Source organism: Protopterus annectens, chromosome 2.part0, assembly GCF_019279795.1.
Source record: "Protopterus annectens isolate FY-2018-M chromosome 2.part0, PAN1.0, whole genome shotgun sequence".
NCBI lineage: Eukaryota > Metazoa > Chordata > Ceratodontiformes > Protopteridae > Protopterus > Protopterus annectens.
In genome coordinates this window covers 1,698,408,664-1,698,432,003 of record NC_056728.1, presented here as the reverse complement: position 1 = coordinate 1,698,432,003, position 23,340 = coordinate 1,698,408,664, and the positions used below count along the sequence as shown (strand labels likewise).

Genomic DNA, 23,340 nt, shown 5'->3' with positions numbered 1-23,340 from the left:
TTTCCCTAATCCACAAAACAAAGGAGAACGAATACTGCACTCTCTGGACGTGCACAGACAACTTAGATTTTATTTGGACAAGACTAAGCCTCTCATAAAATCTGAACAGCTGCTAGTTGGCTTTGCTGCGGTGGCAGAGGGGAAGGCCATTTCAAAGCAAACCATTTCTAAATGGATAGCCCATTACACTCATTTCTGCTACAAGCACCATGGAAAACCTACCCCACAGGGGATAAGATCACATTCCACCAGGGTTGCATCTACCTCTGCAGCGTTTCTCAGAGGAGTCCCTACCAGGGGCATCCTAGAAGCTGCTACCTGGAACTCTGTACATACATTCACCAAGCATTACCACATGCCTATTTTTTTCTAAATCCAGGGCTGGTTTTGCCACTGCAGTCTTGCAGGGCTTAATAGCTGGCCTTAATGCTCTCGAACTTCCTCCTCCCTTCCTTAGCTTTGGGATTCAACCCAAATGTGATGACTGCAACAGTGAAACACGAAGAACATAGTACAGTTGTGTACACTTACCATAAATGTAGATGTTCGAGTGTATTCACTGTTGCAGTCCTGGTTACCCTCCCTCCAGCCCCTGACTTCTCTTGGCTCTACCTTTTCCTTCTTGTTTGGTGTATTTAAGTTTTCTGGTGTATTTGCTTTTTGATGGTGTACCATAACATATAATTGCTTCCCATTGTGGGGGCACCTGACATCTGGAGCAAGAAAAACTGATGTAATGGCATTGGCTGCATGTTTTATACCCCTGACGACTTGACGTCATGGAAGAAGAGACCGCATCCGATGCAGGAATCCAAGACTCTGGTATTCAGGCCGGCTGAGGGCTACCTGCAGGCAGATAACCCAAATGTGATAACTGCAACAGTGAATGCACTCAAACATCTACATTTATGGTAAGTGTACACAACTGTACTTTCCTGTGTTCCATTTACCCCATTTCTTTACTCTCTCCTCCCATCTCTTTTCCTGCTCCTTTGATGTGCTGGGGAATGATGCACTGCATCAGTCCAATTCTTTCTCTTTCCCCTAACTTCACTATCAGGGCATGGGTTCTGATCCTGCCTGCTCCTTTGCCTCAGTCTGCATTTGTTTTTCCTCCTGTCTGACTGTGCATCTGGTACTCTCTCTTTACATATGTTGCTACTCCACCTTTATCTCTCTTTCTGTCTCTCTCTGTCATTTCTGTGCATCTTGTGCCCAGACACCATCATGCCCCAACCTTACTTGTCACTGTCCTGTGTTTTGGTGATCACAAGCAATGTCTGCTTCCCCTTCTGCATCACTGTTTACAGCATCCCTGTCTTCTTACCCAGACGTTCTTGTATTGCATAGTAATGCTACCTAGGCATCCTTGGAATCGCCCTTCTTCGTTACCCTGCTTTTTTCTTTGTTTCTGTTTATTTTGTAGCCTGAATAGCTGCTCTCACCCCCCTTTTCTGGTTGTTAATACTCCCTCTGCCTTCCATTTTACAAGGTGCAATCACTGACATCTATGTTTTCAGCCCAGTACTAAGTACCACTGACCTTTGCTGAGAGCCCCCCCCCCCCACAACATGAGTCCTTCTACCAGTCTCCAAGCCCTTCTCCGTTGTTCACTGTCATGGTTGTTTACTGTATTTGGTACTCCTTTCTTTCTCCAGCATTCTGGAGCATGTCACACTTCTGAGAATGCTACCCTGCACCCTGTCCTGGAATTTCTTTGCCCTATTTGCTACCACATCAGCTGTGTCCTGTGATATGTCATTGGTGTCTACATGCATCACTGCATGTCTCAACACCTTTCTCTTGTTTTTCTCCATGTTCATCTCCTTCCCCATATTTTTGAAACTGGTCTCAGGGCTGTGACTCATTGAAATCTGATGTTTCCTTTCTCCCTTGCCACAGACACTCAATTTCCTTGTGATCAAATCTGCAATCACCAAAACCCTCCTGTCTGTCACCACACTGGCTGTAAACTCTCACTTTCTGCTGCATGCTACAGCCTTTCTTTTCCCTATCCATTTTCCATTTCAACCACCCCTGCACTTCTCTAGGTCTGTGTAGGTTGCCTCCCCTTTGGGTGCCTTTCTGTGCTCTTCCTACAAGATCTTTGCTCTCTGTTTCTTCTATCTGGTTTAGTGTCTCTCCCATTCTTTTTCCCCCTCCTGCTGTCCTTTCACATGGCTTCCATATGCTTCTCTTGCCTTTCATGGCTGCAGCTGTCACTTTCTCCATTCAGCTTACTTTGTGCTACCCAGTTGTCCTTTCTCCTCTGTCAATGTCTGCTACATTCTCCTGTCTTTTACCTTTTCTCCCCTATATCTTTTCCCAGCACATGTTGTTTGACAGTGTCCTCTTGCCTCTTCCTTTCCAGTCCTGTTTTGTTGTTTCACACCTGAATTACAGTTCACTACCTTTGTTAGCATCCATAGTATATCATGATGCTTCCCTGTTCTACAGGCCCAACATCTTACGACCTCCAAGTTTCCTGAGCCCAGTAGCTGCTGCACATCCTAAATACTTCTCAAATCTCCCGGTCTTTCACTTTTCCTGGTCAGCTCTGTGTGGAAGAGGAAAACCCAGCAGTTACGCACTGCAGAGGTTTCCCTCTCCAGTTGACGGATGTGGGAAATACGTAACTACTATGTATATGTTATGTAGCTATATTTCATTTCATTTATTTTGGACAAGGAAGTTAAATCTGAACCTTGACATTTAAGTGGCTGGCTAGTCAACTAGGTCAGTTTGGCTTTTGTGTAATGTGCTAAAAGGAGATTCAGCCTCTATTACTAGTGAATTTTGTGCAATTGACATCTGTGCAACGGCCATCTTACAAAACAGTAGCCAGACCTCATTTTATAGGCCATATCACCTTGTGTCACTGCGTTGCCTCTTCAAATTTTGCTTATATCGCTTTGAACTCTGACTGGTTAGGACCAACATTAGAAGTCTTACTGAAGCAAAGATAGTCTTGATTTTTAAGTATTTACCATATCGGTAGATACTCAGTAGGAATTCCTGAAAGCAACCGTATTTTATTCTGCCTTTTGAGAGTATTTTGCATTTGGAGCTGTATTCCTTTGTGTATTATAAGTGCATTTTTCTCCCAAATGGTAATGCCTTTCACCTCATCTGGCCTGTGACACTTACAGTATATCTGTCTTGAACTGCTGATCATTTGTTGTCCCAGGCTGTAGCACTCCCTACAGCTATCACCTTACTTGGAACTGTACGTTTCATTTTTAGTGTTAGGCCCTGTAAGACTTCCCAAACAGTTGAATATGCAGTGACAACATGTGCTTGTAGGTGCCTATGTGCCTGCATATAGTGAGCAGTGGAGATTTTAATCCTTTACAAGCTTCTTTTAACAGTTCACTGCTTTCAGCTGAATGTTGAGTGCTCCTACCTTGGTACTATTTGCTCTGTCATTAATGGTAGTCTGTAGAAAAAGTTTGAAGTTTGGCTGTCTGCTTTGTAGTGAGAGGTCAAAATCTTATGTTGCACTAGAATATTACATGTTTTGCAATACCACAAGTCTGTAAAGAATTAAGTATGCTAATGTTTTAAGAAGCTTGACGAATTTTAATATTTACACATGCCAATTTCAGTTAATTGCTTGTATAATCATAGTAGGTTAAGGAGAAAAACTTACCTGTTTTGTATTTTTAAAATATTGCACACAACTGTTTTCTGTATTCTGTTAGGTCAAAAAGTACATAAGCTGTTGCCTCACAGTACTTGATAAAGAAGACTAAAACATTTTGTCTTTCTGTTGTATTCCAAGGTCAGTTTAAAGATTCAAGTTCTAATAGCACAGGAGGAAGCTTTCATAATGGTCAACTTGTTTCTACAGTGACAGACAACCTTTCAGTAAATGCATGGGCTGAGCAAGTCAGACAGTGCAATGCTAATCTTTATGGAACTGATCATTCTGTAAAATCAGGAACTTATGGACGATGTGACCAAGTACTTCCATTAACTGAAGTGGTGCAGTCAAGGTCTGGATTTGGCTACCGTTGCATTACAGAACAAAATGGCACCATGACACGAGAACCACAGCAAACTGCCTTTACAGCCCCATCTCTGGGAAGTATTGTTTCTCCCCTGAGTGCACACCGACTTAAACCAGTAAGGCAGAAAACAAAAAATGCAGTGGTATGAGCAGTTCAGTTTTATTTTATTACTTTACAGTATCTTTCACTTGAAAAGCAGCTTTAGTTAAGCAACACATCTAACCTTTATGTTGAGAGAGAAACCTATGTAAAATGTCAGTAAATATCTTATGCAGTTTGACTTTAAATTGCTAGACACTGTTAAAAATAGCTTAGCATAATGGTTGGGAATGTTTGGTTATACTTAATGTGGTTTGAGATATGAAATTGTGGCCATTTGTTTTTTGTATGCTTTTTTTGCTTGCTTGCCTGCATGCCTGCTGACAAGTGAGTCTTCCTCAAGCAGTATTGAGCCCATGCTTCATCCTCTACTAAAGATCTCCAGTCGTAAATGAGAGCCATCTGGGTAGGACATTGGTTAGGCAGCCATGGAGGTGGTTTGAGCCCTTGCTGGCATCCTGACAATGAGGGTGGTAGTGGCTGACAAAAGCAGCAGTGCCGCTTTGGAATCTCCTACATCCTCCCTGTGTGCATTTGCTGCCACTTAAAAGTTAATGAAGGCTGCCATTACCGGTATAGGATGGCTTGGCACACTTTCCTGGTCCTGATCATTTTGTTGCTGTGCGAGCCACTACCACTGTGTGCATCAGTGGTGAGCACAGCAAACATCAACTAGTTTGAGGATTGCTCACCTGTTATGTCTTTTTGAGGAAGAACCTCTTATTGCAGTATGGCTAGCCTCCCGCTCTTTTGGGTTGGAATTTAATATGTGATTTGTATGAATAAATCTCTTATTTACTTGTTTATGTCATTACTTTCACTGTTACATTATACTAGTGATTGCACTACTGCTTTCTTTCCACAAGTTTTCACTTTTTACTTTCTCAGTGGAAGGACTGACGATGGTATTGAGAAATTCTGTAACACACCGTTTGATCCTGTTAGAAAGATTTTAGAAGGCCAAACTTAACATCTTACAGAGGGACCTTGGAATGCTTGAAAAACTGACTGGGCAACATGTATTGTCTAGAAAGAAGCTCCGGAAGTAAAGAATTCTGCTTGCAATGCCAATTTCCTTGAAATTATTCTATTTTATTTTGTTTCCACAGCTGTTTTTTTATTTATTCTCCCAATAACTGTGAGTCAGTCCTTTGCAGCCAGTTGGCCTATTCATTCACTTGCCGAGTGAGGAATGATTATAGAGACTGTCGTCCAAGAAGCCTTGAAATGTATTTCTTGGGCCCCTAACCTATCCCCTGGCAGAACTGATGTGTACGAGTACACATGTGGGAACCTGCAGTACCTTCCCTTATGAGTGTGCATGTTCCTGTAAACACCCTGTGAAATGCACATCACCAGTTCATGTTGACAATGCAGAGGACTGAGCCACCTCCCCTCACCCCCAGAAGGGTGAAACCAGTGCTCCAGTATCCAAACTGCTAATTGATTGCTTTTCATATGGGTCATAGTAAGGGCTTCATCCCTTTAGGCTGTGGATACTGATATATTTTTCGTGTATTGTTTCTGGATTGCTAGCATTCTGAGAAGTTAAAACTTGGACTGGACTAAAAGCCCAAATACTAAAGACTAATTAATCAGTCTCATTTTTAGCAGTCACAGTATTAATGGGGACTCCATCAGTTCCAGGCCCAAGACTTTTTGAGTAATGACTCTCCTGGTTTAAAAAAAAAAAAAAAAAAAAAGTTTATATCTTCTCAACCACTTTGACTGTTTCTGAAACTGTTGGATTTTTGCTCCCTGTGAGTTTCAAATTAATGAGATGATTGTCTTCAGTATGTTGCTGTGCACCATTTCTACCTTGATGCCACAGTTAAAGATGGATAACCATGAACCTATAACTGAACTTTGCACTGCCCACATGGGTCACCATTTGCAATTTGAATGCCTTTCCATTTTGCCCTTTGAGTCTGTTTTGTGAGATCTGTATTATAGTGAGAGTCCTCGTTCAAATGCAGAAATAAAAGGTTTGTGTTCTTCTTTAAAGGTCGTTTTGCTATCCAGGCCATCAAAAAGTGCATCACCTACTCTGTTTTGTATTGAATAGCCACATCATAACTGACAGACATGTTCATGTAGAGTCTAAGTACTCTTTTTCAGCAAGTAGCACCAACTTAATTAGAATGATAAACTAAGGAAGTTTGTGAAGGGATGTGTTGTAGCATATTGCTGTTTAGTCTTTACAGTCTTTCATAGTAGATAGTGGAGGATTTACCATCATTTTTGAAGTACAAGGAAGTATTCATTTGCTGATTGATTGGTACATACTTTTATATCTTCTTTACTTTCTGCAAGTCTTCAGTCCTCTTTTGACTTAACCAACCATCTGATGTTGTTAATCTTCTTTCCATTCATCACTGATGAGTTCGGTTCCGAGCCCTCGGAACAGAGTCTGCCTATTACCAAGCTCGCGCCAGCCAAAACAACTCTCAAGCCTAAGTCTCTACCCAGAATGCCCTTCTCCCTGTTACCTCAGATCTCATTTGCTGCGTAGCCGTAAAGCCGCGTTTCAGCCAAACTCTCAAGTAAGTAAAATCCTTTTTGATATTTGTGTAAAAGTTTTTGGATATCTTAATATTTTACTAAACCTTTAGTATTTCTAGTGTCTCTTCTTCGATGTAACCATATATTCTCCACTCTACCCATTGTTACAATTGGTAAACTTAAGTACCATTGTTGGTACGGCCTTTTCCCTTACCTTTCTGGTATTTCTTCAATACCATAGTTGGTATTGCTTTCTTTTGCCTAACCTTTTATCTCTATTCAGGTGTTTCCCTTTCTTCACATATACAGTGTGTTGTAATATTAGTATTTTTCTTGTGATTTCTTGTGTTTTTTTAAATGAGTGACTTCATTATTGTTGGGATTATACAGTTAGTTGTGGTGTCCATTCTATTAAGTGTCGGATAAGAAGGGTACCCCTGGCTTTAAGCATTGTACTTCTTGTAAGGGCAAGTTACCCATCTGTGACTTGCATGATAACTGTGTATACTGTTTGGGAGTGGCCCACCTTTCAGTGCAGCCTCCATGTGATATTTGCAAAGTTTCAGACAACGCACTCTTAATGAGTGCAAAAATAAACTCATTCTATAGGGGTTACTCAAGTCTCCCTTCTCAGAGGCCATTTCTGCGATGGAGGTCTCAACCCCTCCTTCTAAGGACAAAAAGAGATCCCATTCTGATGTTCTTTGTGTTTCACTGTTGCAGTCATCACATTTGGGTTATCTATTTGCAGTAGCCCTCAGTCGGCCTGATTATCAAAGTATTGGGTCCTATGTCGGTTGCTGTCTCATCTTCCGTGACGTTAGGTAGTCAGGGGAATAAAGCATGCAGCCGATGCCATTACGTCAGTCTTTCTTGCTGTGCTGTGCTGTGCCTGAAGCAGAAGCAGTTTGCAAGTGCTGGTCGGCCTCCTCCTTAAATTTTCGTTTTCGAGTATCAGAACCGAAGTCTTCCACTAAAGCTAAGTACCCCATTGGGGAAACTTTTTCTTGCTCTAAACCGATGTCAGTAAAAGTCAATAATTGTATTTCTTGTGGAAAGCAAATACCTCACAAAGATTTTCATTCGTACTGTATTCTTTGTCTAGGCCCAAACCATGACGTACCTCTGTCGGTTTTGTGCCTTGTTTAAGCAACAAACTATTCATCGTCGGTATATTTATGCTTCTAAATATTTTGGTACTCTGTTCAATTATCCAGATATGTCTTTGGTAAGCAATCCGACTACCGACATTCCGAAAAAACGCAAAGATAAAAACAGAGACAGGCCGCCTAGGTCCAAAGCTGCCGACGATGCTTCTCCTAAGCCAGTTGTCAGTTCACCGGTACTCAGTGAGGCGCTTTTGCAGCCCCTGATACCCGCTACTTCAGATTCGCAGGCCTCTACTGAGACCCATTCGGAGTCCGGTATGCCACGAGATGCTTTAACTGTGGAAACTGCGGATGTCTCTACCTTGGATGGGTCCGGAGCCACTGTGCAGGCACCAGCTTCTGAGGATGTATTCAGGCCTACTGACTTGCATATCAAACCGATGCCATCTTCTTCTTCAAAGCCTAAAACTCGAACTGTGCCTAGAAAACCGACGCCCCGACCGCATGATCAGGCCTCTATGCCTAAAAAACAGATGATAAGAATGGCTGAAAACCTTATTACTTTAATCAGGGGAAGCCAACCTTTCTCCTCTAAGAGATCTAGGACTGAATTTTGCTTATGATACTTCTGACCAGGATTCTGAAATTTCTGATGTTCTTCGTATTTCACTGTTGCAGTCATTATATTTGGGTAGTCTGCTGGCAGGTTGCCCTCAGTCGGCCTGATTAACAAAGTCTTGGGTCCTGCCTCGGTTGCTGTCCCTTCTTCCGTGACATCAGGTCGTCAGGGGTATAAAACATGCAGCCAACGCCATTACATCAGTCTTTCTTGCCGCACGGTGCCCGAAGCAGAAGCAGTTTGCAAGTGCCGGTCGGCCGACTCCTGAAATTTTCGTTTTTGAGTTTCAGATCCGAAGTCTTCAACTAAAAAGCTAAGTACACCGTTGGGGAAACTTTTTCTTGCTCTTTACCATGTCAGTAAAAGTTAATAATTGCATTACTTGTGGGAAGCAAATACCTCATAAGGATTTTCATTTCTACTGTATTCCTTGCCTAGGCCCTGACCACAACGTACCTTGCTGTCGGTTCTGTGCTTTATTTAATCAACGCATCAAACATCGGTACATTTTTGCTTCTAAATATTTTGGCTCACGCTTTAATTATCCAGAAATGTCGTCAGTTAGCAATCCGACTACCGGAATACCTAAAAAACGCAAAGAAAAAGACAGAGACATGCCGTTGAGGTCCAACACTGCCGGCGACACTTCTCCTAAGCCAGTCGCCAGTTCGCCGGTACTCAGTGAGGCACTTTCGCAGCCCCTGATATCCGCTACTTCTGATTCGCAGGTCTCTACTGAGACCCATTCGGAGTCTGATATGCCGTGAGATGCTACAATTATGGAACCTGCAGATGTCTCAACCTTGGATGGGTCCAGAGCCGCTGTGCAGGCACCGGCTTCTGAGGGTGTTTTCAGGCCTACAGATTTGTATATTAGACCTACGCCATCTTCAAAACTAAGGCCAAAATCGCAACCTATGCCTAAAAAAACTATGCCTGGGCCACATGTGCAGACCCCTATGCCTAAAAAACAAATGATCAAAATGAGTAAAGATTTAATTACTCTAATCAGGGGTAGCCAACCCCCCCCCTTCTAAGAGGCCTAGGCAAGATGTTGATTATGAATCTTCTGAACAGGATTCTATTTCTTCTGACTTTTCTAATGAACAGGAATTGTCTATACTTACTTATGAGGACTCTGATGCAGAAGATTCCACTCCTTCTGCTTCTCCCCCTGAGGGTTTTTCTTTTGGGGAAACTTTGCATACCTTAAGGGAACATTTCCACTGGGAAAGTCAGGATTTTTCTGAATCTAAAAAGAGACTTGGGGATTTTCTTCTTCTTCCTCAGCATAGGCCTTTGGCTATACCTCCTGTTCTAGACATTGTTGATGTTTTTTCAGAATCTAGTATGACTCCTGATTCTCTGCCTCCGGCTCCTTGTAAGCCAGACAGATACTACAGGGTTATCGACTCCCACAAATTCCTTTTCAAAAATCCTGTTACAGATCCTGAAACCATTTCTCAGGGTCCCAAGGGCATTAAGGCTTCCACTGCTAAAAATCCTACCCCTTCTGATAGAGATTCCAGGGCGCTGGATTGATGGGGTAAGAAGGTTTACACTTCTGCAACCCTGGCAATCAGGGCTTTAAACTGTCAATTTCATATGCTAAAATATCAGCAGCATATCATGGGACTGCTTAAACAGAAAATGATGTTGATTTCTGATTGTGTGGAAAATAAAGATTTACAGGATTTATTGCATTCAGCTGAACAAGTTGGAAACATACTTTGCAATGTGGTTTTGATTCGTTGGAGGCCTTTTGCAGGGCTGCTGTAACTCGGTCTGTGCTAAGAAGGCATGCTTGGCTCAAAGAGCAAAATCTGCCTGATCATGTTAAAGCAAAATTGTTAGATGCTCCTTTACAACAGGACCGTCTCTTTGGTAATAAGGCTGAAGAAGTTCTAAAAAAGATGGAAGATAAAGCTAAATCTGTGCAAACTGTGAAAGATTTCTTACAAGTACAACCTCCAAGATTTAGTAGACACTGGCCTACTAAGAACTGGTCCTTTCCAGTTCCTTCGAGAGCCACTCAAGTCAAACCCAGACATTCCAAAGGCACCAGGTTTCAGTCCAAAGGAACTTTCAGAACAAAACAATGGGGTGCCTTCTCTTCCAAATCTGGAAACAACAAGACACCTGCCTATGGTAAGCAGTCTCAATGATTTCCCTTTACACTTACCAAGCACTTACCTTTTAGCCGCCTCTTTGGGGGGAAACTGGCTCTTCATGCAAAAAAACGCCAACTTATAACCCAGAGCAAATGGGTTCTAAATATAGTATCCCAGGGATACAGATTTCATTTCCACACGTTGCCAATTCCAAACAGATGGGCAGACCTGCCACCAAATCAGTGGACAGAGGCCCAGAAACCAGTACTTTCCATCATGAGCATGGGGGCTATTCAACTAGTACCAGAAGAGGAAAAAGGGATAAGGTTTCTATTCAAGACTTTTACTGGTACACAGAAAAGACAAATCTTGGCATCCAATTCTGGACTTATCTACTCTAAACACCTTTCTGGACATCCCAAAATTCAAGATGCTGACTCCTCTTCACCAGTTACTTCCTATGCTAGGCAAAGATGCCTGGTTGGCAACTCTAGATTTAAAGGAGGCTTACCTGCATATCCCAGTCAGGAAATCTTGCAGAAGATACCTCCGTTTCAAAGCAGGCTTCTTGCATTACCAGTTCTCTGCACTGCCCTTTGGCTTAGCTACTGCGCCCAGGGTCTTTACAAAGTGCCTGGCTCCAGTAATTGCATTTTGCAGGCAAAGAAATATTCAAATATATCCATACCCGGACGACTGTCTAATTCAGGCAGAAAACAAGGACATTCTTCTAAAACATCTGGCGTTTGTAAAAAGGGTTCTAACTTGTCTAGGGCACATTATAAATGAAAGAAATCACAACTGGTGCCCTCTCAAAAAAAATACATTACTGGGTGCAAGCTTGAATACAACTGCCCAGATGGCTTTCCTTATGCCAGAGAAGCAAATTCATTTGGTGACTTACTTCACACAGGTGGCCACAAAAACCCTGTTTTCTGCAAGGCAAATACTGCAAGCCTTGGGGTTCATGGCATCCTGCATTCTTCTAATTTCATATGCAAGGCTGCATTTGAGGAAACTTTAGTGGTATTTAAAAAGTCTATGGAGTCAGCATTGTCACAGCCTGGAAACAATAATTCCTATCATACCTTGCCTGCAATTAGAGTTCCTATGGTGGGCAGAGGCCTGCCACCAAAACAAGGGACTGCCATTCACACCACCCCCTGCCACCCAAACCCTAACTACAGATGCATCAGACTATGCTTGAGGGGCTCATCTGGCAGAGAAGTACATTCAGGGCAAATGGAGCCCAAATCAAATGCATTTGCTTATCAATCAAAAAGAAATGCTAGCTGTACAGAATGCACTGACAGCCTTCAAGGACTACCTTCATCCAGGACAATTACTGATAAAGACAGACAACACCACGGTTATGTGGTACATAAACAAGCAGGGGGCTACACACTCCTACCCCCTTTGCAGACTAGCCATGGCATTGTGGAAGACGGCCTTGACCTATCAAGTACAACTACAAGCTCAATTCCTGCCAGGAAAGCGGAATACTCTGGCAGACGAACTATGCAGAAATCTCATGGACCCACACAAATGGAAACTGGATCTACAGATTTTCAACATGTTGACATGCAAATGGGGGAGCCCAGACATAGATCTTTTTGCCTCACCCCAGAACTATCAGTTGGACAAATTTTGCACAAGAATTCATCACAAAAAAGCCTGGAAAGTGGATGCTCTATCCTTCAACTGGAAAAACCCGTCAGTCTATGCCTTTTTCCCTCTGCCTCTGCTCTCCAAAGTTCTACTAAAAGTCAAACAGAACAAACCAAAAATTATTTTGATTGCTCCAGACTGGCCTCGCCAGCACTGGTACCCACTCCTGCGCAGTGTCACACCTTCCACCATGGCACCTGCCTCAGACACCTTACTTTACTGTCTCAGCAGAACAACCAAATTCTGCATACTCAGCTCCAAACCTTCAGTCTTGCAGCGTGGCTAATCACCTAAATTCACCTTTAGCATCCCTCAGCAAACCTGTGATGGATGTCATTTTGAAGGCGAGAAGACCTAGTACTAGAAAATCTTATGCTGACAAATGGAAGAGATTCTGTGCCTGGAATCACTCTCAAGGGATAAGCGCAGCAGTGCCCAACATTCCTTAGATTTTGCAATATTTCTTCCATAAAACTCCATGCCTCAACCATTTCAGCTCATTATGACACAGAACCTCCCTCTTCTCTCATCCTCTGCTTAAGCAGTATCTCAGAGGGGCCAAAAACCTAAGACCACCCGGGAGAGCTCCAACCCCTGCCTGGGACCTCAATTTTGTATTGGAGAAGCTCACTCTCCCTCCTTTCGAGCCAGCTACTACTGCAGACATAAAATTTCTCTCCTGGAAAACAGCTTTTCTTTTAGCAGTCACTTCAGCTAGAAGAATTTCAGAATTACAGACTCTTATGGCAGTGGAGCCTTTCATCATTTTTCATGTGGACAGGGTATCTCTCAGGACCAATCCATCCTTCATGCCTAAGGTGGTATTCAGTGTGGCTCTTAATCAGGCCATTCATTTGCCCACTTTCTTTCCCAATCCACAGAACAAGAGGGAGCAGATTCTGCATTCATTGGATGTACACAGACAACTTAGATTTTACTTAAACAGGACTAAATCTCAAAGAAAATCTGAACAACTGCTGGTAGCATTTGCTGCAGGGGCAGAGGGGAAAGGCTATTTCAAAGCAAACCATTTCCAAAAGGATAAGCCGTTGTATTTGTTTCTGCTATATCCACCATGGAAAAACTATCCCCCAGGGGATCAGATCCCATTCCAACAGGACTGCATCTACTTCAACAGCCTTTCTCAGAGGTGTTCCTACAAGGGACATTCTAGAAGCTGCTACCTGGAGCTCAGTTCATACTTTCACCAAACATTACCATTTGCCACTTTTCTCTAAATCCAGAGCTGGCTTTGCCATTGCTGTCCTGCAGGGCCTTATAGCTGGTCCTAATGCTGTATAATTCCCTCCACCCAACCATAGCTTTGGGAATCTACCCAAATGTAATGACTGTAACAGTGAAACACGAAGAATGTAGTACAGTTGTGTACACTTACCATAAATGTAGATGTTCCAGTGTATTCACTGTTGCAGTCCTGGTTATCCTCCCTCCAGCCTCCTATTTTTCTCTGGCTATACCTCTGCTTTCTTTCACTATGCTTAAAAGCCCTTTTGGTGTATTTGCTTTTGGTTGGAGGTATTTGTTTTGTGTTTTTAATTTTATTTGCTCCCCATTTGGGGGGGGCACCTGACATCTGGGGAAAGAAAAACTAATGTAATGGCGTCGGCTGCATGTTTTATACCCGACGACCTGACGTCACGGAAGAAGGGACAGCAACCGGCGCAGGACCCAAGACTTTGTTAATCAGGCCGACTGAGGGCAACCTGCCAGCAGATTACCCAAATGTAATGACTGCAACAGTGAATACACTCGAACATCTACATTTATGGTAAGTGTACACAACTGTACTTTTCCTCTGCTGACCAGGATTTACCCTTATCTACCTATGAGGATTCTGATGCAGAGGATTCTCTCTGCCCCCCCCCCACCGAGGATTTCTCTTTTGGTGAAACCCTGCATGCTCGTAGGGAGCACTTTTGCAGGATTACTGTGATTCTAAAAGAGGGCTTAGGGATTTCTTACTCCTGCCCCAACACAGACCTTTAGCTATCCCTCCTGTGCTAGACATGGTTGATGATGCCTTTTCTGAATCTAGCTTGGCCCCTGACTCTACCTCCTGCTCCCAGAAAACCTGATCGATATTACAGGGTTCCTGACTCTCACAAGTTCCTTTTTAAAAATCCTACTGCGGATCCTGAGACCATTTCACAGGGACCCAAGGGCATTAAGGCTACTACTGCCAAAAATCCTACCCCCTCTGATAGAGACTCCAGGGCGCTGGATAGATGGGGTAAGAAATACACTTCTGCAACTTTGGCCAATAGGGCCTTAAACTGCCAGTTTCATATGTTAAAGTATCAGCAGCATATTATTGGATTGCTTAAACAAAAAATGATGTTGATTCCTGATTGTGCTGAAAATAAAGATTTACAAGTTTTAATGCATTCTGAACAGGTTGGAAAGCATACTTTGCAATGTGGTTTTGATTCAGTAGAGGCATCTTGCAGGGCTACTGACACTGGGTCTGTACTTAGAAGGCATGCTTGGCTTAAGGAGCAATCTTTGCCAGATCATGTTAAAGCTAAATTGCTGGATGCTCCCTTAAATCAGAACTGCTTGTTTGGCAACAAAGCAGAAGAAGTTCTTGAACAGATGGAGGAAAAATCTAAATCTATGCAAACTGTTAAAGATTTCCTACAAGTACAGTCTCCAAGATTTAGTAGGCATTGGCCCTTTAAGAATTGGTCTTTTCCTGCCTCTTCAAGGCCTTCTCAGTCCAAACCCAGAGCCAGCAGAAACACCCAGGTTTCAGTCCCAGGGTATGCACAAAGCTAAGCAGTGGGGGCTCCCACTTCCAAATCAAGGAGTAGTAAGTCACCCCCCTATGGTAAACTGTCTCAATGACTTAACTTTAAAACTTCCAAGCACTTCTCAACTGACTGCTCCTTTAGGGGGAAAGATTGCTCTGCAGGTTAAAAACTGGGAACTCATTACCCAGGACAAATGGGTTTTAAACATAGTTCACCAAGGATACAGATTTCAATTCTACACGTTACCAACCCCAAATGGTTGGCCAGATCTGCCCCCATATGAGTGGGCAGAGGCTCAAAAGCAAGTACTCTCTCCCTTGAGCATAAAGGCTATTCAAACTGTACCAGAAGAGGAAAAGGGACAAGGTTTTTTACTCGAGACTTTTCCTGGTACCCAGAAAAGACAACTCATGGCGTCCTATCCTGGACCTTCCTATATTAAACACCCTTTTGGTGATTCCAAAATTCAAGATGCTAACTCTTCACCAGTTACTTCCTATGCTAGGCAGAGATGCCTGGTTGGCAACACTGGATTTAAAGGAAGCCTACCTGCATATCCCAATCAGGGAATCTTGCAAGAGATATGTACGCTTCAAAGCAGGCTACATGCACTATCAGTTCTCTTCACTGCCCTTTGGCTTATCTACTGCGCCCAGGGTATTCACAAAGTGCCTAGCTCCAGTCATGCATTTTTCAGGCAAAGAAATATTCAAATATACCCATACCTGGACGATTGTCTTATTCAGGCAGAAAGCCAGGGCATACTTTTGAATCATCTGGCATTTGTACAAAAGGTGCTAACTTGTCTGGGGTACACCATAAACGAAAATAAATCACATCTGGTACCTTGTCAACAAATTATATTCCTGGGAGCAAGCTTGAACACAACTTCCCAGATGGCTTTCCTCATACCAGAGAAACAAATTCATTTGACAACTTACTTCAAACTAATGGCCACAAAAACCCTGCTATCTGCAAGGCAAATACTGCAAGCCTTGGGGTTCATGGCCTCCTGCATTCTTCTAATTCCATATGCAAAACTGCATATGAGGAATCTACAATGGTATCTAAAAAGTGTATGGTGTCAACATTCTCAGGATCTAGAAGCAATGATCCCTATCATACCTTGCCTATAGTTAGAGTTCCTTTGTTGGGCAGAGGCCTGCCACCAATACAAGGGACTACCATTCACTCTACCCCCTGCCACCCAAACCCTAACAGACGCATCAGACTATGCATGAGGGGGCTCACCTGGCAGGGAAGTGCATTCAGGGCAAATGGAACCCAAGCCAAATGCACCTGCATATCAATCAAAAAGAAATGTCAGCTGTACAGAATGCTCTGACAGCCTTCAAGGACCACATTCTTCCAGGACAATTAATGGTAAGGACGGACAACACCACTGTTATGTGGTACATAAACAAGCAGGGGGGGGCCCATTCTTACCCCCTCTACAGACTATCCATGGCTCTGTGGAACACAGCCTTGAGCTACCAAGTGCATCTACAGGCTCGTTTCCTGCCAGGAAAACTAAATACACTGGCAGATGAACTCAGCAGAAATCTCATGGACCCACACGAGTGGAAACTGGAACCAAAGATTTTCAACATGTTGATAAAAAATGGGGGAGCCCAGATATAGACCTGTTTGCCTCCCCCAAGAACTACCAATTGGACAAATTCTGCACAAGGACTCCCCACAAACAAGCTTGGAAAGTGGATGCTCTGTCCTTCAGCTGGAAAAAATCTATCAATTTATGCCTTTCCTCCTCTGCCTCTACTCTCCAAAGTACTACTAAAGATCAAACAGGACAAACCAAGGACGATACTGATTGCACCAGACTGGCCAGGCCAACACTGGTACCCCCTCTTGCACAGTTTCACTGCTGGCTCCATGGCACCTGCCTCAAACCCCTACCCTGCTGTCACAGCAGGAGAGCCAGATTCTGCACCCTCAGCTTCAAACCCTGAACCTGGCAGCCTGGCTAATTACCTAATCTATCCGTTACCATCCCTCAGTAAACAAGTGTTGAATGTCATTTTGGAGGCAAGGAGGCCTAGTACTAGAAAATCTTATGCTGAAAAATGGAAAAAATTCTGTGCCTGGAACCAAACTCAAGGGATGGGCACAGCAGCGCCCAATTTACCTCAGATTCTTCAATACTTAATTGAGATGCTTCACAAGGGCCTTTCCTTTTCCTCCATCAAAATTCACGCCTCAGCCATTTCAGCTCATTACAACCCAGAACCCACCCCTCTTCTCTCATCCACTGCTCAAGCAGTTTCTCAGAGGGGCCAAAAACTTAAGACCAACCAGGAGAGCCCCAACCCCAGCCTGGGACTTTAACATTGTATTGGAAAAACTCACTCTTCCTCCTTTTGAACCAGTTGCAAGTGCAGAGTTAAAATTTCTTTCTTGGAAAACAGCATTCCTTTTAGCAATTACTTCAGCAAGAATGGTATCTGAACTACAGGCCCTTATGGCAGTGGAGCCTTTAATCATCTTTCATGCGGACAGAGTGTCCCTCAGGACCAATCCCTCCTTTATGCCCAAGGTGGTATCCAGTGTGGCTCTTAACCAGTCCATTCATTTGCCAACCTTCTTTTCTAATCCACAGAACAAAGGGGAACGGATACTGCACTCCTTAGATGTGCACAGACAACTTAGATTTTACTTGGACAGGACTAAACCTCAAAGGAAATCTGAATGACTGCTGGTGGCATTTGCTGCAGGGGCAGAGGGGAAGGCTATTTCAAAGCAAACCATTTCTAAATGGATAGGCTATTGCATTGATTTCTGCTATAAGCACCATGGAAAACCTATCCCACAGGGGATTAGACCCCATTCAGCCAGGGCTGCATGTACCTCTACAGCCTTTCTCAGAGGTGTACCTACCAGGGACAACCTAGAAGCTGCTACCTGGAGTTCTGTACATACTTTCACCAAGCATTACCATTTACCAGTTTTTTCTAAAATCCAGAGCTGACTTTACCACTGCAGTCTTGCAGGGCCTTATAAGCTAGTCCTAATGCTATCTAAATTCCTCCTCCCATCCTTAGCTTTGGATATCTACCCAAATGTGATGACTGCAACAGTGATACACGAAGAACATAGTACAGTTGTGTACACTTACCATAAATGTAGATGTTCGAGTGTGTTCACTGTTGCAGTCCTGGTTACCCTCCCTCCAGCCCCCTGACATCTTTTGACTATACCTCTACTGTCCTTTACTATGCTTAAAAGCTTTTTGGTGTATTTGCTTTTTTGTTGGAGGTGTAACCTTGTATATTTATATTTAATTGCTTCCCATTGGGGGGCACCTGACATCTGGGGCAAGGAAAACTGATGTAATGGCGTTGGCTGCATGCTTTATACCCCTGACCTACCTGATGTCATGGAAGATGAGACAGCAACTGACACAGGACCCAAGACTTTGATAATCAGGCCGACTGAGGGCTACTTCAAGCAGATAACCCAAATGTGATGACTGCAATAGTGAATACACTCGAACATCTACATTTATGGTAAGTGTACACAACTGTACTTTCCTTCTTCACCATCGGGTGATCAGTGCAAACCTCTGAAATCTAAGGTCCTCAAGTTATCGTCTGAGCATAAATCTGCCTCTTTGACTCCGCCTTCCTCAGCTCCGACTGTCTCAAAGCCTTTGATACTGATGCCTGTATTGGCAGAGACCCTGCCTCCGGCACCTATCGTAGATCTTATTACACCTATTTCGACTTCAGCACCTGTAGCTACTTCGGCTCACGGCACACTTTTGACTTCGGTTTCCATTTTGGAACTGACCGTTTTGGCTCAGAGTGCCACTTCGGCACCGAGCGTTGTACTGACATCACTGGATCTGACCCCTTTGCTTCCGATCTCGAAACTAGAGACTTCGGTGCCGGCAGACATTGCACCATGGACCCAATACTCTCCCTCAGTAGACCTGTTTCTGGGCCAAGCGTATAGCCCATTTCTCAAACATCCTGACTCCCCGTCTGGAGTATCCACTAGCTCCACCAGGAACCTTTCGGAACACACAGTGGTGCGTCTTCTGGACCAGCTGTTGGTAGCCAGGGGGATTCCATCACTTTCTAAAACCCATCCACCTGCTGGACTTGGGTTGCCTTATCCACGGACTCCATCTTACACTCCTCCTTTGACCATATCCGTTCCGAAGCCTTCTGTTTCAACATCCTTTTTGGAACCCACCACTTCGGCGTCTACGGTGCGCCTTACTCCAGCTCAGAGTTTATCCCTTTTGTCTTAGGTTTCTGCTGAACCAGTCCTTCCTCAATCTGGGGATTGGGGGATGGGCATGTCAGCCCGTTGTATGGTGCTGACTTTCTTCTCTGTTCCCTCCTCGGTGCCGATGGCTGCGTCCGTGCTGATCTTTCTTGAGGCTCCACCTGTGGGGGCAGGTCTGTCGGAGCGGGGTGTGACCCCAGTACCGAGGCTGTCTTTCTAGATTCCGGGCTCCTATCCCTCTTCGGGTGGGCCTGCCTTCCACGAGATGGAGAGGGCTCTTGCTTTTGGTAGCACTCCTATGATGTCGGAATCCCAGTTTTCGCCCTTGAGCTGCAGCTGTCACAGACCACACCCCCTGGGACACCGGGCAGAGAAGCGGCAGGACACCCCTGTTCAGGGTACCCACTATTCAGAGTCCTCCTCAGAGACCCCACTGAGGAGCCCCCTTGAAAGAAGACTTGCAAGAGGAAGCATGTGGAATCGCCTGAGGGGAGTCCTTAATGGAAGACACGGATTACAATAATGGTGTAGGGGTCCCCATGGTCACCTCCTGATTATGTCTCCTTTGGAGACATCCTGGAAATGTTAAAACAGAGAGATGACTGAAAGCTCTCCAACCCTTCATCTGAGGAGTCCGTGTTCCTGCAGGCTTTTTGTGCCCGGCCATTTACCTCTTGGGTGACCCCGCCTGCCAACAAACTCGTCCAGCTCGTCGTGCAGCATGCATGGAAGAACCCTGATTCCATTGAGGCGATCCCCTAGAGACCAGACAAAATTCTGTGCCCTCCTGCTGAGTATCTGCACTGGTCCAAAGGGTTACCAGTTGATGCTATAGTGGTGGCGGTGGCCATGAAAAAGGACTTGGCTGAGGAAAGTCCCACTGTTCATCCACCCAACAGGGAGTCCCGGGCGGGGGACAGACTTGGGAAGCATGTTTTTGCATCAGAAACCTTTGCTATATGGTCCCTGAATTACTTGGCACATTTTATGAGTCTCCAGAGGGACTTTATCTCCAAACTCTCTGAGTCACTCAGAAGACAGTTGTCTGACGATGGCAGGGACAAAGTGGCCTCGCAGCTAGCAACCCTGGAATCAATATCCAACTCGTCCATGAGGTTGCTCTCTCACACAACCAAAGGGGCGGCTAGAGCAGCGGGTTCAGGCATTGTTATGAAATGTCATGCCTGGATGCGCATCTGTGATCTCGCGGATCCCTTCGTCTTCCTTTCTGAATGCTCCCATTGAAGCTTCATCCCTCTCTGGCTCCAAAGTGAAGGACATGCTAGCCAGGTGCGAGCAAGACGGAAAAACCCTGTCTGCCATAGGCCTATGATTTTCCAACCCTCAACAGACCTTCTCCAGGAATCAGAGGAGTGAGAAAATGTGGCATAAGAAATCTCGGGGTCCTTTTCGTGCCACTTGTGGTGATGATGCTTCCAGAGGCAGAGGGGGTAACCATTCTGGAAGATGCCCCTATAGAGGCAGAGGGGGTCCTCGCAACCAAGGCTCCAGGGACTCTTTCTCTCTGGACAGCCTTATCAGCACTCCTGAGGGGCGGCCCAGTTGCTTACCTCTGGAAACAGTCGGGACTTGTTTCTGTCTGCACCAAGCTGCCTGGTACTCTTATCACCACCGATCTTTGGGTGCAGAATATTATCACCGGAGGTTACACCATTCCCCTTTCTTGTCAACTAAATTTTCCAAGAAAACTTCCCAACGTGCCACCCAGTCAAAGAGAAGCAACAGCTTCAGAGATTATGAAGCTGTCTCAAAGAAGAGTCATCCAGCCAGTCCTACCAGACCAACGCGTTCTGGATTTTACTAGAGGTTCTTTTTGGTGTCAAAAAAGACAGGGAACTGGAGACCCATTTTGGATCTCAGCAGTTTAAACAAGTCTGTCACCCAAACCAAATTCCGGATGGTCATGGTTCAGTCCATCCTTACCTTTTTAAGAGAAGGCGATTGGATGTGCTCTATAGATCTTCGGGACGCATATTACCCCATCAAGATGGACAAATGCTCTAGGAGTCTACTACACTTCCGGCTGGGAGCCAGTCATTACCAATTTCATGCCCTGCTGGTCGGTCTCTCTACAGCCCCCAGGATGTTCACAAAATGCATGGCTGTGGTAACAGCTCACTTCAGACTAAAAGGATTCCGGGTGTTTCCATATCTAGATGACCATCTCCTTACCGCCCCCAACCAAGCATCTTCTGGTATCTGCCCTACAACATACTCTCTCTGGCAAAATTGTTGGGAATAACGATACATTGGGAGAAACCAAATCTTATCCCCTACACAACAGAGTTCATTGGATAAATGTTCAGTACTCAGTCCTGTCTGGTATCACTCCATCTTCACAGACTCCACCGATTGAGGCTTCAAATCCGAGGGATTCTTTCTCAGACATCAGTCCCTGCAAGACAAGTTCTCCAAGCTCTGGGTTCTATGTCAGTTCCAATAGTGCCTCTAGCAAAGCTATATATGCGAATTCTGCAATGGTTCCTGTGTCAATGGTTCCCAAACTGTCATCTCCTGGATTACAAGATTTGAATAACCAACTCTTGCAAGCAGGACCTGCTTTGGTGGATGAGGCCAGACAAAGATCTTTGGAGCCAACCTTTTCACCCCTTCCAGCCCACAGCCATTGTGACCACGGATGCGTCCCTGATTGGGTGGGGGGCATTTTTGGGAAAGACTGTCCAAGGCAAATGGTCCACCTCGGAGGCCTACCTTGCATATTAGTGTCCTAAAACTGAGGGCCGTGCTGTCCCTCCAGGACAATTGCAGTCCAGTCGGACAATGTCAGTGGCCTGGTACATCAACAAGCAAGGAGGAACCAAGTCCTACCTCCTTTGTCGAGAAGCCATGAGAATCTGTCAGTGGGAAATAGCTTCCATCCGCTTTCTGATAGCAACTCCTGGGGAGTTCCAACTTGATTGCAGACAAACTGAGCAGATGCATCCTCATGCCCCACGAGTGGTTCCTCAACCTCGAGGTGACGTCTGTAATCTCCAGCCACTGGGACCAGCCTTGCTGCGATCTTTTCGCCTTCCCATCAAACACCAAGTGCAGCAGCTACTTCGCCTTACTTCCCCCGCAGGGGGAGTCACCAAGGGATGCTCTGATCCGCAATTGGCCTACGGGACTTCTCTATGCCTATCCTCCCATTCCTCTGATCCCACAATTTCTAAAGAAAGCTCTCCGGTTGAGATGCAAGGTGATCCTCATAGCCCCATTCTGACCTCGACAAGTTTGGATCCCCTTTCTTCGGCCTCACCTAGTATTCCCGCCATGGATTCTGGACCCTCTACCAGATCTGATCACTCGCCCCCAAGGGCTGAGTCACCCGGACCTGTCCACTCTCAAGCTGACAGCTTGGTTTCTCCACTTCCGGTATTCGCCAGGTAGGCTAACCTCTCCTCACCTGTTCGAGACATCATTCTGGCCTCTCACAAACCATCCACCAGTAGACTATATCAGAATAAATGGAAAAGGTTTTCCATTCGGTCCAAGGGTAACACGCAAGACCCATATTTGGTTCCAGTTACTGCAGTGCTTCAATATTTGGCTAAGTTTTTTGATAACAGAGCTTCTGCCTCTACAGTTCATGTACATCTAGTGGTAATTTCCAACTTCCACAATGGTATAGATGTTAACCCTCTTATTTCGTTATGCCTTTGCAAGGCTTTCCTCAAAGGGACCTCTCATCTCAGGCCTCCTCTCAGCCCATAGTACCATGGAACCTCACTTTAGTCCTCCAGTCTTTGACTCAAAAGTCCTTTGAGCCTGCAGCTAAGTGTGACCTAAAATTTTTGTCTTGGAAATCTTTGTTCCTGGTAGACATTACCTCTGCCAGAAGTGTCTCTGAGCTGCAGGCATTGTGTATCAAGAGGCCCTACCTGGTCTTTCACAAAGACAGAGTGTCACAGTGATTTTTGAATTCTCTATTAACCAGGCCATTGGTCTACCAGTATTCTTTCTGAATGTTGCCAATAGAGGAGAGTATTGTTTTCACACCTTAGGCGTACATAGACAATTAAGGTTTTACCTAGACAGGACCAAACCAATCTGTAAATCTAAACAGCTTTTCATCTCCTTCTCGGGATCCAAAATGGGAGAGGCTGTGTGTTTCCAAGGTTACATTATCAAAATGGCTAAGGTTCATAGGTTCATAGGATAGTACTAAGCTAACTGCCC

At 44.6% G+C, this 23,340-nt stretch overlaps 1 protein-coding gene across 1 annotated transcript in view; it reads left to right on the top strand.

The window, feature by feature from the left end:
* Nucleotides 1-23,340, top strand: part of PLK4 (polo like kinase 4) — a gene marked incomplete in the record, with an annotated part of 949,915 nt that overhangs the window by 356,675 nt on the left and 569,900 nt on the right. Inside the window, 1 exon segment of the mRNA XM_044061753.1 lies at nt 3,782-4,152. Coding sequence (XP_043917688.1) covers nt 3,782-4,152 — 371 coding nt within the window.